Raw genomic sequence first — 13,736 nt, 5'->3', positions numbered from 1 at the left:
CAAAAAATGTAAAACAAAGGTAGAGGTCTATGTCAAAAGCATCAAACAAGATGCTTCCAAAAATAATGGCTTGCACATCTCAAATCAATTTTTTCAGAAACCTAAATAAGTAAAACTAAACACACAATTTTTAGTCTGTGCTATGAACCCGTTTCAAGGTGTATCGGGTCTGGCTGACCAGAATTGGTTTTCCCTGTAGCAGCCCTCATGGTGCTGTGTTTTATGTTGGGAGCTGGCAGGGTGTTGATAGCACACTGGTGTTGTGGCTACTGCTGAGTAGTGCTTACACAGCACCAAGGCTCTTTCCGACTTTTTCCCCCCACAGTGGGACGGGGTGGGCAAGATCTTGGGAGGGGACACAACCAGGACAGCTGACCCGAACTGACCAAAGGGATATTCCAGACCATATGACGTCTGCTCAGTATAAAGCTGGGAGAAAGGAGGAAGGGGGTGGGGTCACCCTTGGTCCTCCGAGGCAACCACTACGCGTATTGGAGCCCTGCTTCCTGAGAAGGCCCGACAGTGCCTGTTCATGGGAAGTAGAGAATAAATCTGTTTTCTTTTTTTTTGCTTCCACGCACGGACCTTTGCTTTGCTTATATTAAAACTGCTTTTGTTTTACCCACAAGGGTTGTTTTGTTTTCCTATCTTATTTTCTTTCCCTTCTTTGCCCTATTGAGAAAAAAAGGGGAAAGGGGGGGAAGTGATCGAGTGACTTGGTGGGTACCTGGCATTTAGCCAAGGTCAAACCACCACACAAGGTATCATTTTATTTACATTGTTTCAAGAATATATCTTACTTGTTTGAAATACTGAGTGAGGTCTTACTTACCTACACTTAACTTTTTTTTTTTTTTTAATCAATATGTACTGCTATCAAGAGAAACTTGTAATCTATCACTAATCCTTAACAATTAAAAGACAGGATTTTCTGCAGAAGCAATGGTCAAATCACATCACCCTCAGAGACCAAAGAGTGAAAGAACTCAAAGTACGTGAAAAAAACCAAGTAACAGAAGAGCAACCCTGAAGTACAGAAATACCATGTCATAGGACAGATGCAAGAATAATTCAAAATTGAATTATTGCTAGTTTTTACAAAAAAAAAAAAGCAGCATTCATGTCTAGGAAAATTATACATCCCTGCACTTACCAAAACACCCATCAGATTATTTTCTCATTCTAAACTTGCAAGGTAAAACAGTAGTGTCATGAACTATCGCACTCATCAAAACAAGACGCTATTTCTGGAACTTAATAACAATTTGCACATCAACACTTAATTATTTGATTACTGATCATTATCATAAACATTACCAGCTGCCGGGTTTTACCAATGCACTTGGGAGGACAGACTACACAAATAAAAGAATACATGTCCGAAATTTAAAAGAGAAATCTCAATCAATGAGCTGGGTGGTATTTTAATTCTTCAAAAGAAGTGTAAGTTCATAACCGGCAAAACACATGAAACAGCAAATAAATTAACAAGAAGCAATGTCTTCTGTTCAGCTTCTTTTACAAGTTGCTAAAGAAATCTATAACTCTTTCAAAATCTAGTATATATTTAATCTCTTGATTATTGTGGATGTGGAATCTGCAACAGTGAACTAATACCAGATTCTTCTACTGAGCTGATTTGGGGAGAATTACCTCTGAAGAGATAGTGAAGGTTCTCTCAGACTCTTCACTGTCCTGACTATCAAGACCAGAGTTAAAGAGCTCCCTTTTTATCTTAGCCCCAACTACATACTCTATAGAACAGAAGACAGACTAATTTCCACTATTTTATAACTAAGAGCTCCTTAAGGTGAGTTGGTTGAACATCTCATCTTTCCAGAAACAGAAGTGCTGAAGTACAGTCATTTCTGCAGACTTCTTGGATTATCAGAAGCAAAGACCTACACAGCTTCCAAAGTGTCTTTCCCAAAGCAAAAAGCAGGAGCTTCCAAGATTGGAATTATCAAATAACTATCTTGATTAAGTTAGCCACAAGTGAAAAGTCCCTGTGCAACTTTTTTTTTTTTTGCCTTTGCAAGCAAGACAGTCAAAATGCACTGAGATAAAGACTTGCAGTAGTTTTCTCCCAGTCCTCTTCCACCACTACAGCAGCATGCAGTCTAACCACAAAGTAACCTAAGCAGAGAAAATCAATACACATACATATTTTAATGAACAGATACATCTTTAGGAGTTCATAAATGTCAGAAATACTTCATTTTCTTCAAATGAGGACTGGTTTTCCTTCCCCAGTAAGTAGTAGTGTAGCAAAAAAACCCTACCAAATAATTTGCCATTTGCAACTTCTTTTCCTGCATAAAATTTCAGGCAGAGTACCCCCACGGAGAGGTTAGTTTTTTCATTTGTCTGTCCTCTGCTTTATTCTTTTCCTGAACAGACAGAGGAAAAGAATGATTTTCACGCCTGCTCGTGACAAAACCTTTTTTTAACTGAATTCAAATAGTTTATTAAGAAAAGTTCAAAACATAAAAAACAAAAATGGAGTTCAAACTTAGCTAAGTACTGACTGTTGCTAGATGTGGGATACTTAATAAGGACAACATCAATTACTTAAGCTAAATATAGAAGATTTAGCCACTTTATCAAATGCTGTTTTAAATGGTACTACATCACCACGTCTGAAGTACTACTACATATTACATATATATCTATATTCTGTATAAATATATAGATCTCTAACTATATCCTATATAAAATATATATACACACACATATTCACCTCCAGGCTTTGTTCAAGTTGCAGTGTGGCTCAACTTCAAGGAAGACAGAACTGTTATTCTGTCAGCAAAAAAGTGGCAGCAAGTCAGTTCCACTTTTGAAAAGCAGACAGCAGAGCAGAGTACTGACATGGCAACTACGACATCCTCATCCTCATGCTTCCATGTCACAGAATGCTGAGTTGATTTTGCACAGAAATAACAGAGTAGCTACAAGAGAGGTCTTAAAAATGTTGCCATTTTACATAGATTAATGTTACCTTATTCAGTCCATAAACAGGAAGAGGAAACATGCAATGAGTTTTTTTAAAAAGTTTCATTCCTGAATTTCTCTATCAGACAAAACAGGGATAAAGGAAACTCTATAGCCTCCTTTGTCCCACATCAACTTGAATAGGAAGGATAAAATGCTTATTATACCCTTTTGCTAACACATTCTAAAACTCTGGTGCAGAAACAGCAGGTGGGAGGGCAACTACCAACCTTCAACATGTCCTCTGCTTACCTCAACTTTACTTCTTACTGCAAGGAAGATAAATAGTTCAAGGACATACATATGAACACAGCAATTCCACAAGCAACAGCAACAAAAAACATCTGATCATTAATGTACATCTCAGTACTACCCAATGCACCCAAGAGAATCCCTGAAAGTCATGGAGTCTGACTTAGCTTTAGGTTGCTTGGAAGTGGAGAGGTAACACCACCGAAAAATCACAGACTTCAGAATGTGCACTTCCTGTAAGAAGCTGAAAAATCATAATGCAAAAGTTTCTCAATGGCCATATAGCGACCAAGCACCTCTAATGGTTAAATCCTGTAGAAAACAATGTCACTGTCTCAAGACCCTTCCCTACACTCCACAACAAAAGAGACTTGTAAAACCATAGTGCCTAGTATTTCACAAATTATACTCCATCCTGCTGCCCTGCATTGAATTTCTCAGCAGTCTATCATTCTCAAAACTGAGAATCTAAGCTAGTATCCCAACTGAAAAACATCCAGTAATGTCCAGGGAAGTTGATGAAAGTGGATACAGGGTTAAGCCCAAAGTAAGACATCTCCAAAATATTCCTGTATCCTCCAGCAATTTGAGGCAGCTTGTCAATCAATAACTTTCAACATATATTTTTGCTTTTAGGCCATTCTTGTCTCGGTAGAAGTGAGGTGTCAGTAATTGCAACATGCTATACAAGAGGCCCTACAAGTTCTCTGTGCATCATCTGAAAGTTCATTGCTTTTTTCTGCGCTGAGCTGGCTACCTGCATATCCCTTAATACAGCCTAGTTTTGTGTTGAAAGAAGCAGCAGATAGCAATTCTCTACTCCCTTCTCCATATCACTTATGATTTTACAGACCTCTCTCATCAACTTTTCTCAGCCTATTTTTCCCCATCTCAAAACCTTTAGTCTCCCCGGACAGTCTGTACCAAGATCATCTCTGACACCTTTCTTCCCACCTTCTCCAAGCCTATTCAGTTCTTCTTGAGATGCTGGGACCAGGACTGCATACACTATTCAATATTATACAGAAATCAGTAACATTTCTGTGTAATCATTTCTTTTGTTCTTTGTTCCTCTCCCAGTAACTTCTAGCTTTTGTCTCAGCAATGATGTAGCATCTCTATAGAGCTATTTACTTCCCAGTTGTTAGTCTTGAGTGGCAAAAAGGCAACTCTGAGCCCACTGTTGTATACAGAAAATTAGGGTTGCCTTCCCCCAGAAAATTAGGGTTGTGCACTTGGTTTTATTTAGTATTGCACAAAAGTTGCAGATATGTTTTTAAGATTTCCATCTAGGAGTAGTCTGTATTCATGGCATTCTAAAAACATGCTGAACAATGCAACGACGGTCTGTTTCTTGTTCAAAGCAAAGAAAAAAATTCACAAAATTCAACACAGATCCTATATACATACCTTATAATACAGCACATCTTATTGATAAGAAAACATAGCAGATTTAGTTTCATTCTAAAATCTCCAAACCAATTTTTCTAATCATCTTCAACAAGGCTGATGAACAGCATCTAAACCTACAAGAACATATTAACACTGAGAGTTAGGACCTGTGAAGCTACATTACCATCAAAGACCTCCTGAGACATATCCTAACAGTAAGAAGCCTTCACTCAAGATACCATGCTTTCTAGCACCAACTCAAACTCTGCTAAAACCAACCTTCACCCCTTTTCCCCTCATATCCTCTGTCCAAGTAAGTGCTCTTATCACCAACTTCAACCTTTTCTCTATCAGAATAGCTTTGGCTCATTGCTGTAACATTTCTCCAACACTACAACAACTAAACCTCCTTTCTCAGCTTTACTGCCTCCCTGATTAAGACTTACCTAAACATGACGAGAAGTTTAATACAAAGTCATTGCCTTTTCTACAGATTGCAGCATATTTAATACCACAATCCAGTTACTATAAAAACATCACAAAAGTGTTTAATGCTTCATCTCTTACCTCAAATTAACAGTATTTTAAAGATATTAACAAAAAAAGTAAAAACCATCCACGGATATTTGGAAAGAGGAAGTTATATCAAAATTTTTAAACACCACCCTCACAGAACACTTTTATTTCATGTTAAACTGTTGATGCAAATAGAAGCCAATAAGACAAGAGGAAAATTATTATTTAATAAACTACTGCAATAAAGCCTGACACTGTAAAAGCTTTTACAAAAAGTAACCATTTATCAATGGTTTTAACTCAGGCTGGCAGCCTGTCACAAGTGCGGTCCCCCAGGATCAATACTGGGCCCCACACTACTCAACATCTTCATAAATATCTGGATGATGGGACCGAAAGCACCCTCCCAGGTTTGCTGATGATACCAAACTGGGTGGTCAGGCAGACATGTCAGAGGGCAAGACATCTTACAGAGACACGTGGAGAGGCTGGAACAGCAGGCCAGCAGGAACTGTATGAAGTTTAACAAAGACAGGTGCAAGGTCCTGCACCTGGGACAACATAACCCAAGAGCCCTGTACAGGTGTGGATCTGCGTGGCTGGGGAGCAGCCTTGCTGAAAGGGACCCGGGGGTCCTGGTGGACAACAAGCTGCACAGGGGTCAGCACTGCAGCAACAAAGGCAAATCGGATCCTGGGCTGCATCCACAGGGGCATTACTAGCAGAGATAGAGACATGATCATTCCACTCTACTCAGCACGTGTCAGGCCATGCCTGCAGTACCACGTCCAGATCTGTTCCCCACAATTCAAGAAAGGCGCAGACAGACTGGAGAGGGTCCAAAGGAGAGCCACAAAGATGATCAAGGGGCTGGAGAACCTGCCCTATGAGGAAAGGCTGAAGGAGTTAGGTCTTTTCTCTCTGAGGAAGATACATCTAAGGGGCGACCTTGTCACAGTATTCCAGCATTTAAACGGCAGCTGTGAAGAGGACAGAGGCTCTCTCTTCACAAGGAGCCACATGGAAAGGACAAGGGGTAGAATTCCCATCACTGGAGATTTTCAAGATGTGACTGAACAGAGCACTAGATAATCTCATCTAGGCTCCCACAAAAGGTTGAACCAGGTGATCTTTCAAGGTCCTTCCAAGCAGGGCTGTTCTATGATTCTAAGAGAGTGGCATTGCCCCAGATATCTCGCTGAACAAGTGGCACCAACTGAGAAGGAAAGGTAAAGTAGGATAATGGTGTCCTACATAAATTTTGCTTCCAGTTAAAAGAGTATTTTCTGAACATTCAAGAGGTTGAACTAAGCAAAGGAGCACTCTTAAACATATCATACAGCAGTTCAAATAGAGCAAAAGACATCTTAATAACAAAAATAAACTTTTGCAGGATAGTATGATTCACTAAGTTAAAGGAATTTCCCTTCAACTGCTTGTCAAAAAGGGGGAAGCACACAGTGCAGCAGGATCACCTCACATTTGTAAAGTCACTGAAGGGAACTTCTATTGGCTAGAAATGACTCCGCACTGTGCAAGGGACTGTGCAAGGGAGACACCCACACAATACATTACCTGAAATCCTCTCTCTGTCTGCCTACTTTGCCCTGAGAAAAGACATCACTACCATGTAAGCCTCAGGCTATTCAGACCATTTTTCCATTATTTTTTTCTGAAAATATCTTTGCCCAGTAAGATTTGGTTGCTGCTTACTTTGGCCTTCCTTCTCACAAAAACACATCATCACAACCTCATACTTTTTCCATACTTTGTCCTCCTCTTACACTTTTCTTCCCATACTGTTATCCCCTACTCCTTAAACCTCAAAACAAGTCACATCATCTAGCTGATGTGCCATTTACTATTTTATCATTCACTGTACCTACAAGTTACAAGAAGAATCAGCAGCTTACTGCACAGGTACCAAACATAGCATATAGGGAGATTTAGAATAAGATGCATCAGGACTGGCACAGTCTCCCAGTCACAGCAACTCTACTAAAGCATCTGTGAGTGGAAGCCTTCTAATTCTTAGCTAAAACTACAGCAAGATATAACCAAGCAAGTAACATCCTGGCTTCACAAAAAAAGGCTGTCCCACTTCTGTTCAAGTTGTTATTACTCCATGACCAGAGTGTTATAATGGAGGGATACTGACTCTTTAGGAAAGACAGGCCAGGAAGACAAGGAGGATGAGCTGCCTTTTATGTCTCATTTAAGGAAACGCTGAGAGCTGGGACTGTTAGCCCAGTGAAGAGAAGGCCAGAGAGTGCAGGTGGTGTCATCTTATCAATGTATACAAATATCTGAAGAGACGTTGTAAAGACTGACCCTGGCTCTTCCCAAAGGTGTAAGCACAGAAACACATAATAAGTGAAACACCAAGTGGTTCAATACCACTACAAGTGGCAAAACACATGAACTCACGTGACTGTCACTCAAAACTAAGTTCCCGGTTGCTTTCTGGCACTCGGGGTATCGCAGCCCAGCTCCCCTCGGGGCAGAAGGGGCTCTCCCGAGGGCGTCCCCCTCCTTCAGCTGCCGCTGGCAGGCCTGCGGGCGGGAGGCCGCGGCCAGGGCCGCCCTCAGGAGCGCACCGACCCCGCGCAAGACGAGACCGCCCCAGCACCGGCCTGGGGGAAGGAGGAGGCTATGCGGTCCCCGGGGTAAGGCCAGGCCAGGCCGGACCGGGCCGGACACCCCACCTGCGCCAGCAGCTCCTCCCGCTGCCGCTGCCGCTGCTCCTTACGAGCCGCCAAGCTCCCTTCGCTCTCAAACCCGGACGCCATCGCCTGTGCCCGCCGGAAACCAACAGCCGTGCAAGCAGCCCTGCCGTACAGCGAGGCCGGAACACTGTCGTAAACGGCGTCCCGGGCAACGGCGAGTGGGGCGGGGCGGGGCGGGGCGGAGGCCCCTCCTCCCGGCGGTGCTGCGGCGCCGAGGGGCGGAGCGCCGCGCCCCCTCCGCCGGGCCGGACCCGCCGGGGCCCCTGGGGCGAAGCAGCGCCCGCCTCCCGCCTACGCTGCGAGGCGCAGACCCGCGGTCCCTCACTGGCGCCCTCTGGCCTCGCCAGTGTCCGGCCGTATCTCTCTCGGTCTCACGACAGAGTTTCCCCAACTCCTCTCATAGCTTCAAAATGAAAGCCGCCCTGTGGAAGGCTTCCCAGGGCTTCGCAGGTGAAGGTCACGGCAAGTATCGTGCCGTGGCACACGCAGCCTACGCTGTGCTGCGTGACCGACAGGACCACAAAGGCCCGGGGTGGGGACACTGACCTCCTGGGTCACCGCTCCCGCTGGGCTGGAATTGCCTTGCGTGAACCCGGCCTACGCGTCTGGACCAACATTCATGAGAAGTGACAAGGGAAACGTGGCCCAACCGACGCTGGCACGCTCCAGTGCCCCGGTGACTGCACTGCTACGACCCACCTGCAGACACTCCCCCAGCTGCTTTCTGCCCCGTTTGCAGCTGGGTCCGTGTGTCCGTGCTAGCCTGTGGCTTCTGTAACGGCAGGGATGTGCCTGGGTGGGAAGAGGGAAATTTAAAAAAAAAAAAAAAAATTAAAAAAATATGCACGTTCAAGCACTTACAAGTTGCAGTTGGCCAACTCTTTGACAGGGCTGCTATATCTCAGGTGAAGCAAATGTTTATCTGAGACATAGTTTCTTTGGAATGAGATCAGAGCATTATTAATGTGTCTGACACCAAACGTGTTCACAGTTGCTAAGTAATAACATTATTTAAGTAAAGGTCTGAGCAAAGTGCTTGGGTAATTTGTTAGCTATTTGCATGGGACAGTATGTTTTCAAAGTGATAACAGTAATTTAATCATCATCTCCATGGTGGTATTAAATGTGTGAATTGTATTTCATCTTTATTCAATTTATGCTTTAACAGTTAACAACATCTCAAGAAAAAGCGGTTGTAGATCACCACTAGGTAGAGAATGGTAACTGATAGAGTTTCATAGGCATAGGCTGGAAAACCAGTATGTGAACCCCCTTTGGAGAGCCATTTACAAAACAAAGGGATACAAAGACATTCCAGCAGGATTGACTGGTGCCGTGCTCAGTCCTTAGCTATCTGCAGCAAAGCACATTCATTGAGAGAGGAGAAGCAAGAAAAGCACATTTGGCCCAGTAAGGAAAACCTCTTCTCTGATGTGATATGCTCTTCTTACCAACAAACTGGTTTCTTTCCATCCCAGTGTTACCACTTGCTCCAGGCAGCCAGCAGAGCATCTCACGTGGGTGCTCCCTAATTTACTCAGCACACAGCCAGACATACTGGCTTAATAGATTTACATTAAATCTAAACAGCAAATTGATAGTCCATGAGCTGACCCAGCTAGTTGTGACTGGATAGGTTTAGGAAGTTTTTGGAAGAGCTGCATGAGAACAGAAAGCCTGGCAACTGTGGCAGAGCATGGATAGTGACAGCTGTGGACAATGTCTTCCTTCAGTAAGGGAGTGAGAACAGGGAATGTGTTTTCTGCAGCAGGAACTTACAGCCAAAGAAGAGAACTCAAAGCAGGGTGTGAGCTTTTGAAGTATTTGGTGTTATTCTTGATATCTGTAACCCTCCACATCATACCCACCTTATTAGGCAGTACTGTAAATTTTCATTTAAAAACACATTTCCAGCACTCTCATTTTTAGGAGAGAAAACATGATGCAAATATGCTTTAGAATCTCAAAAAATGAAGAACAATAAAAACTAGAAAGCTATTTTATAAATACAATCATTCTGCTGTTGGGGTTTTTGAGAGCTGGCTTTAATTTTGAAGTCAGCAGTTAGGAAAAGGATGCCATAATTTAATCTTATTTCTTCTCCTCATCCAAGAAAAGGATTTTCTCAGAGGAAGCAGGCAAAATTGAAAGTTTACTCTTATTTCTTTCAAGATATTAGTATGTCTGAGATCTCCACACATGCTCAGAAATCTCCAGTGAGCCTAGAGAACAAGTCCTCAGTATACCACTTTTAATGGTCAGCTGGGCACCTCAGTTCAGTTTTCTCATTCTCAGTGCCAAAATTAAACACACTAATAAAACAATAATGTTTCAGAGATACTGATCTTTCCTGAACTCCTACAGGGAGGCACTGACCTTGCAGAGTGAATTATTATTTCCCATTTAATGGCACATTTTACACTTTCTCTGAAAGAAGCTGGTGACTCTCCAACCGACCTGTGTTATAAACTTCTATGCTGCTAACCTTCACTGTTTGCCTTCAGCACTCTGTTTGATGTTTTATTTTTATATGAAAAAGGTTGGAAAAAATCATCCCCTCAGTGTGATCCTGTGCAGTTTTCTTTAAGTGAAAGGCAATGTTTCACTAGGGAGAAGGGGTTCTTTACTTTGAGAATATGAAATTTTTTTTCCACAGTGCTGCTGAAGAGTTTCTTACCTCATTTTTAACAACACACTCTGAAGTCTTCATATTAAAGAAGAACAATATCCAGTAGGATGCTGGGGAGAGGACAAAGAGGGGGTACCTCCAAGTCAACATGTACTTAGTTTCAGTTAATTCTCATTCTGTTCATTTTTATAACCACCTGGTTTTCAGTTGCCATTGGTACTGCTGAGCAGTCATTTACATTCAATTCTGATGGATTACCTAGATTGGGATGGGAATTTTCAATGACTTGTCTAAGAAATAAAAATGTCAGTTCTTGGATAAAGTGCAGGGGAGAAAAAAACAAAAACAAAAACAAACCAAAAAAAGAACAATGCAATTATGGGGAAAAGCATATTTCTTTCATAGAAATTTCATTATGTTTCCTCAGGAGAAAATTAAAGCAACTGTGTCTAAACTCTGTGCCATAAAATGATAGAACACCTTTCCCAAAAATCAATGCAGTAGCAATGCCTGGGTTATTAGTTTCTTATGCCTGGATTGTGCAGTGAGCACCTGAATTGAAAAACCAGACAACTTTCTACTGGCCATCAAAAAGAATGCTCCTGGTGGCAACAAAAGAGCCCCTGTGACAATGAGGATCCTGACAGCCTGCCTTGGAAAGGAGAGCTCAACTTGCAGTGAAAACAAACGAGGAGACTGTGGTGGATCGAAGAATGATTCACCCATTGTTCCATATTCAATAGAAAATCCGTGTGCTGTTTGCCCCTAAGCAATAGTTATTTTGTTGATTTGCTTAGCTACTTTGAAAACAAGTGATCTCTTCAGCTGTAGTTCAGAAGACCAGGGGGATGGGGTTTAGGAACATCCATTTTTCCCTTTCCCCACCCCAGCTTCATGACTGTAATAAAGAGAATCATTCTTCTGGGACATTCTCATAAATGTTTTGTGAGGAAGCTGTTACACATGTGAGATGGCAACTTGTTCGGTTCATTCCTTGTGGGGCTATTACATGCTTTTTTTTTCCTCCAAGAAGTTGAAAACAAAGACTTATATCAGATGGGAAGCTCACAGCAGTGGTAACACCCATCCTGCCCTCGATTTGCTGAGTCTGGTAACACATCTTTTTATAAAATCATTTCTTTGAGAGAAATGGGTCTTTTCTGGTGCCTGCTCAGCCTGGAGAGGTTCAGAGGGACATATGTCAGGGAGCTGCTTTCAAAATGTTCAGCTGCTTTCAAAATGAGACATAAATACTGGCTCAGATCACCTGGCTGGGGCAGAAATTAAAACTATGGGGCTTTAGTTTATCAGCCCTTATGCATCAGACCAATGCAATAATAACTCGGACAATCTTAGGCAGAGCTTCAGTGCAGTGCAGTGGGTTGGTTTTGTTTTTAAAGTGAGATTAAAGTATAGTTTTGCTTTTTAAAGGTAGGTCAGTTCCAGAAGCCAGGTTGTAGCCTAGTCCCACAGACAGTTCTATCAGCTCATTAGTTACAAGAGCAGCGATATCTTAAGCTGATATTGCAGACACCGTACAGAGAAAATACAGCCTTTGGCTGCTCCAGAGACCTTGGGGCTGTCTTTGCCCCTTTCTTCTGCAGTGCTGTTGCTCAGTCCAATGCGCACTCACATGGGTAGTACCCAGCAAACTAAAGGAAGCTGCTGCAACACTCCCAGATGGATTCCATGTGTGGAATATCATAGGAGAGTCTCCTCCTTTCATTGCAATAGAGAATTGAAAAACACACGGGGATGTGAGGATGTCTTTCTCTAACGAAATGGTGAACACCCATGGAAAAAAACTCTTGAGACCAGTGAGGTCTTGCTGCATGGAAAGGGCTCCAAGGCACTACAGCACGGTAATAATAATTGTAAAGAGAATTTGACTGCCACAGAGAGTGCCCATAATTGTCTCTTTTGGCAGCAACTTGAACAATTTACTTCTCTCCAATTTTCACCCCACAATTCCTGAAATTGCTTTTCATTTTTCTTTATTTTATAGTACTGTATTAAGAGGGAAGGGTAATTTCATATCCAATTCTTGTCTCAGCCCTTGACCTAGAAATAGCTCTAAATACTGAGTAATGTGCCTGACATCCCAAGTCACAGTCTTTGTCACTGTTCTTGACAGGAAACACTCTGAGGAGTGTAACACTACCAGCTTGTCTTGCTTCTCACCTCGTTTTCAAGCAGAATTGCCCCTCCAGGCCCCTGTTACTGCAAACACACAGACAACACCAAGCAAGTGTATCTTCAAGTATATGTCATGCTGTTGGATACCACTGAGTTGGAAAAGAGACCATACAGTGGGAGGACCTTGGGTTTCTTTCAGGGTGTTCTTTGGCCTCTTCTGTCCTAGGAGTTTCAGAGTGGGAAAGGCCAAACATTGTATCTTTCATAGTCAAGATCCACTCGGTATTTTTCCCTGATGTGGTTTCAAGCTCTGACCCTGCCTGTCAGAAGCATCCTGGGGAGCTGCGGACAGAGGCAGACATACACACACGCCTGCAGTGTATCCTGCCTGGATGGTGGATTCAGAAAAGAATCAGTCACACAGGAATAATGCCTTATTATAAAACCTTTATGCCTTATAAAGCCAAGCACATATTAGACAGGGTAGATGGTCAAGAAGTGATTTCTGCCCCCGTATTTTCTCCTGCCTGTTCCCTCAGGAGACTGTCTATCTAGCATGTCAGCCTGGCCAGGTGGATTGACTCAGAGAGGATTATTTTGGAAGAGTAAAGGTAAGGCAAGAGCTCTGGCCATCCTAACATCCTACTAGGGACCCTGGTGTGATAAATATAACTGTGGCCTGCAAGCTGACTCCAAGTCTTTCAGATTTGGTAACAGAAATGAGAGAGAACAGGAACGGTGCCACACATTGCAGAATTGTGTTTATTTGATCTGTGAGATATGAACAGAAAGAGACAGATTAATCAAAGTAATTCCTCTAGCTCAAAGCATACCCAGCATTGCTTCATTAAAAGGAGTCAGTGAAAATATGTTTTACTGCAGATCACCTTCTAATTTACATCCTTGCCACTTACAGCCTGAGATCCAGGAAAAGTGCACAAAAAATAAACATGCTTTTTTTCAGTATATTCTTGATAGCACTGACTCAGAAAGAAGGGTTAGAGATCTTTTCTGGCAAAAACAAGAAACAAAACCCAAGCCCATGTTCAAAAATATGCCTCCTATACACTGGCACAAGAACCATTCATGAGAGG

At 42.5% G+C, this 13,736-nt stretch overlaps 1 protein-coding gene across 4 annotated transcripts in view; it reads right to left on the bottom strand.

Moving 5' to 3' along the window:
* Nucleotides 1-7,977, bottom strand: part of CWF19L2 (CWF19 like cell cycle control factor 2) — a 91,806-nt gene extending 83,829 nt beyond the window's left edge. For 2 of the 4 annotated variants that reach the window (XM_074860154.1, XM_074860153.1), the window contains exons 1-2: nt 7,857-7,935; nt 4,654-4,769 (exon numbers count right to left, since the gene is read on the bottom strand). Coding sequence is in view for 1 of the 4 variants with exons in the window: in XM_074860152.1 (XP_074716253.1) it covers nt 7,857-7,940 (84 nt within the window). In the remaining 3 variants the exon portion in view is untranslated. Of the gene's footprint in view, nt 1-4,653; nt 4,770-7,578; nt 7,815-7,856 lie in introns of those variants that run through there. The other 2 variants (XM_074860152.1, XM_074860155.1) reach the window with 2 other exon arrangements.
* Nucleotides 7,978-13,736: the final 5,759 nt, after the last annotated feature.

The sequence above is a fragment of the Strix uralensis genome, chromosome 2 (assembly GCF_047716275.1).
Source record: "Strix uralensis isolate ZFMK-TIS-50842 chromosome 2, bStrUra1, whole genome shotgun sequence".
NCBI classification, from domain to species: Eukaryota; Metazoa; Chordata; class Aves; order Strigiformes; family Strigidae; genus Strix; species Strix uralensis.
This window is presented reverse-complemented; position numbering and strand designations above follow the sequence as displayed.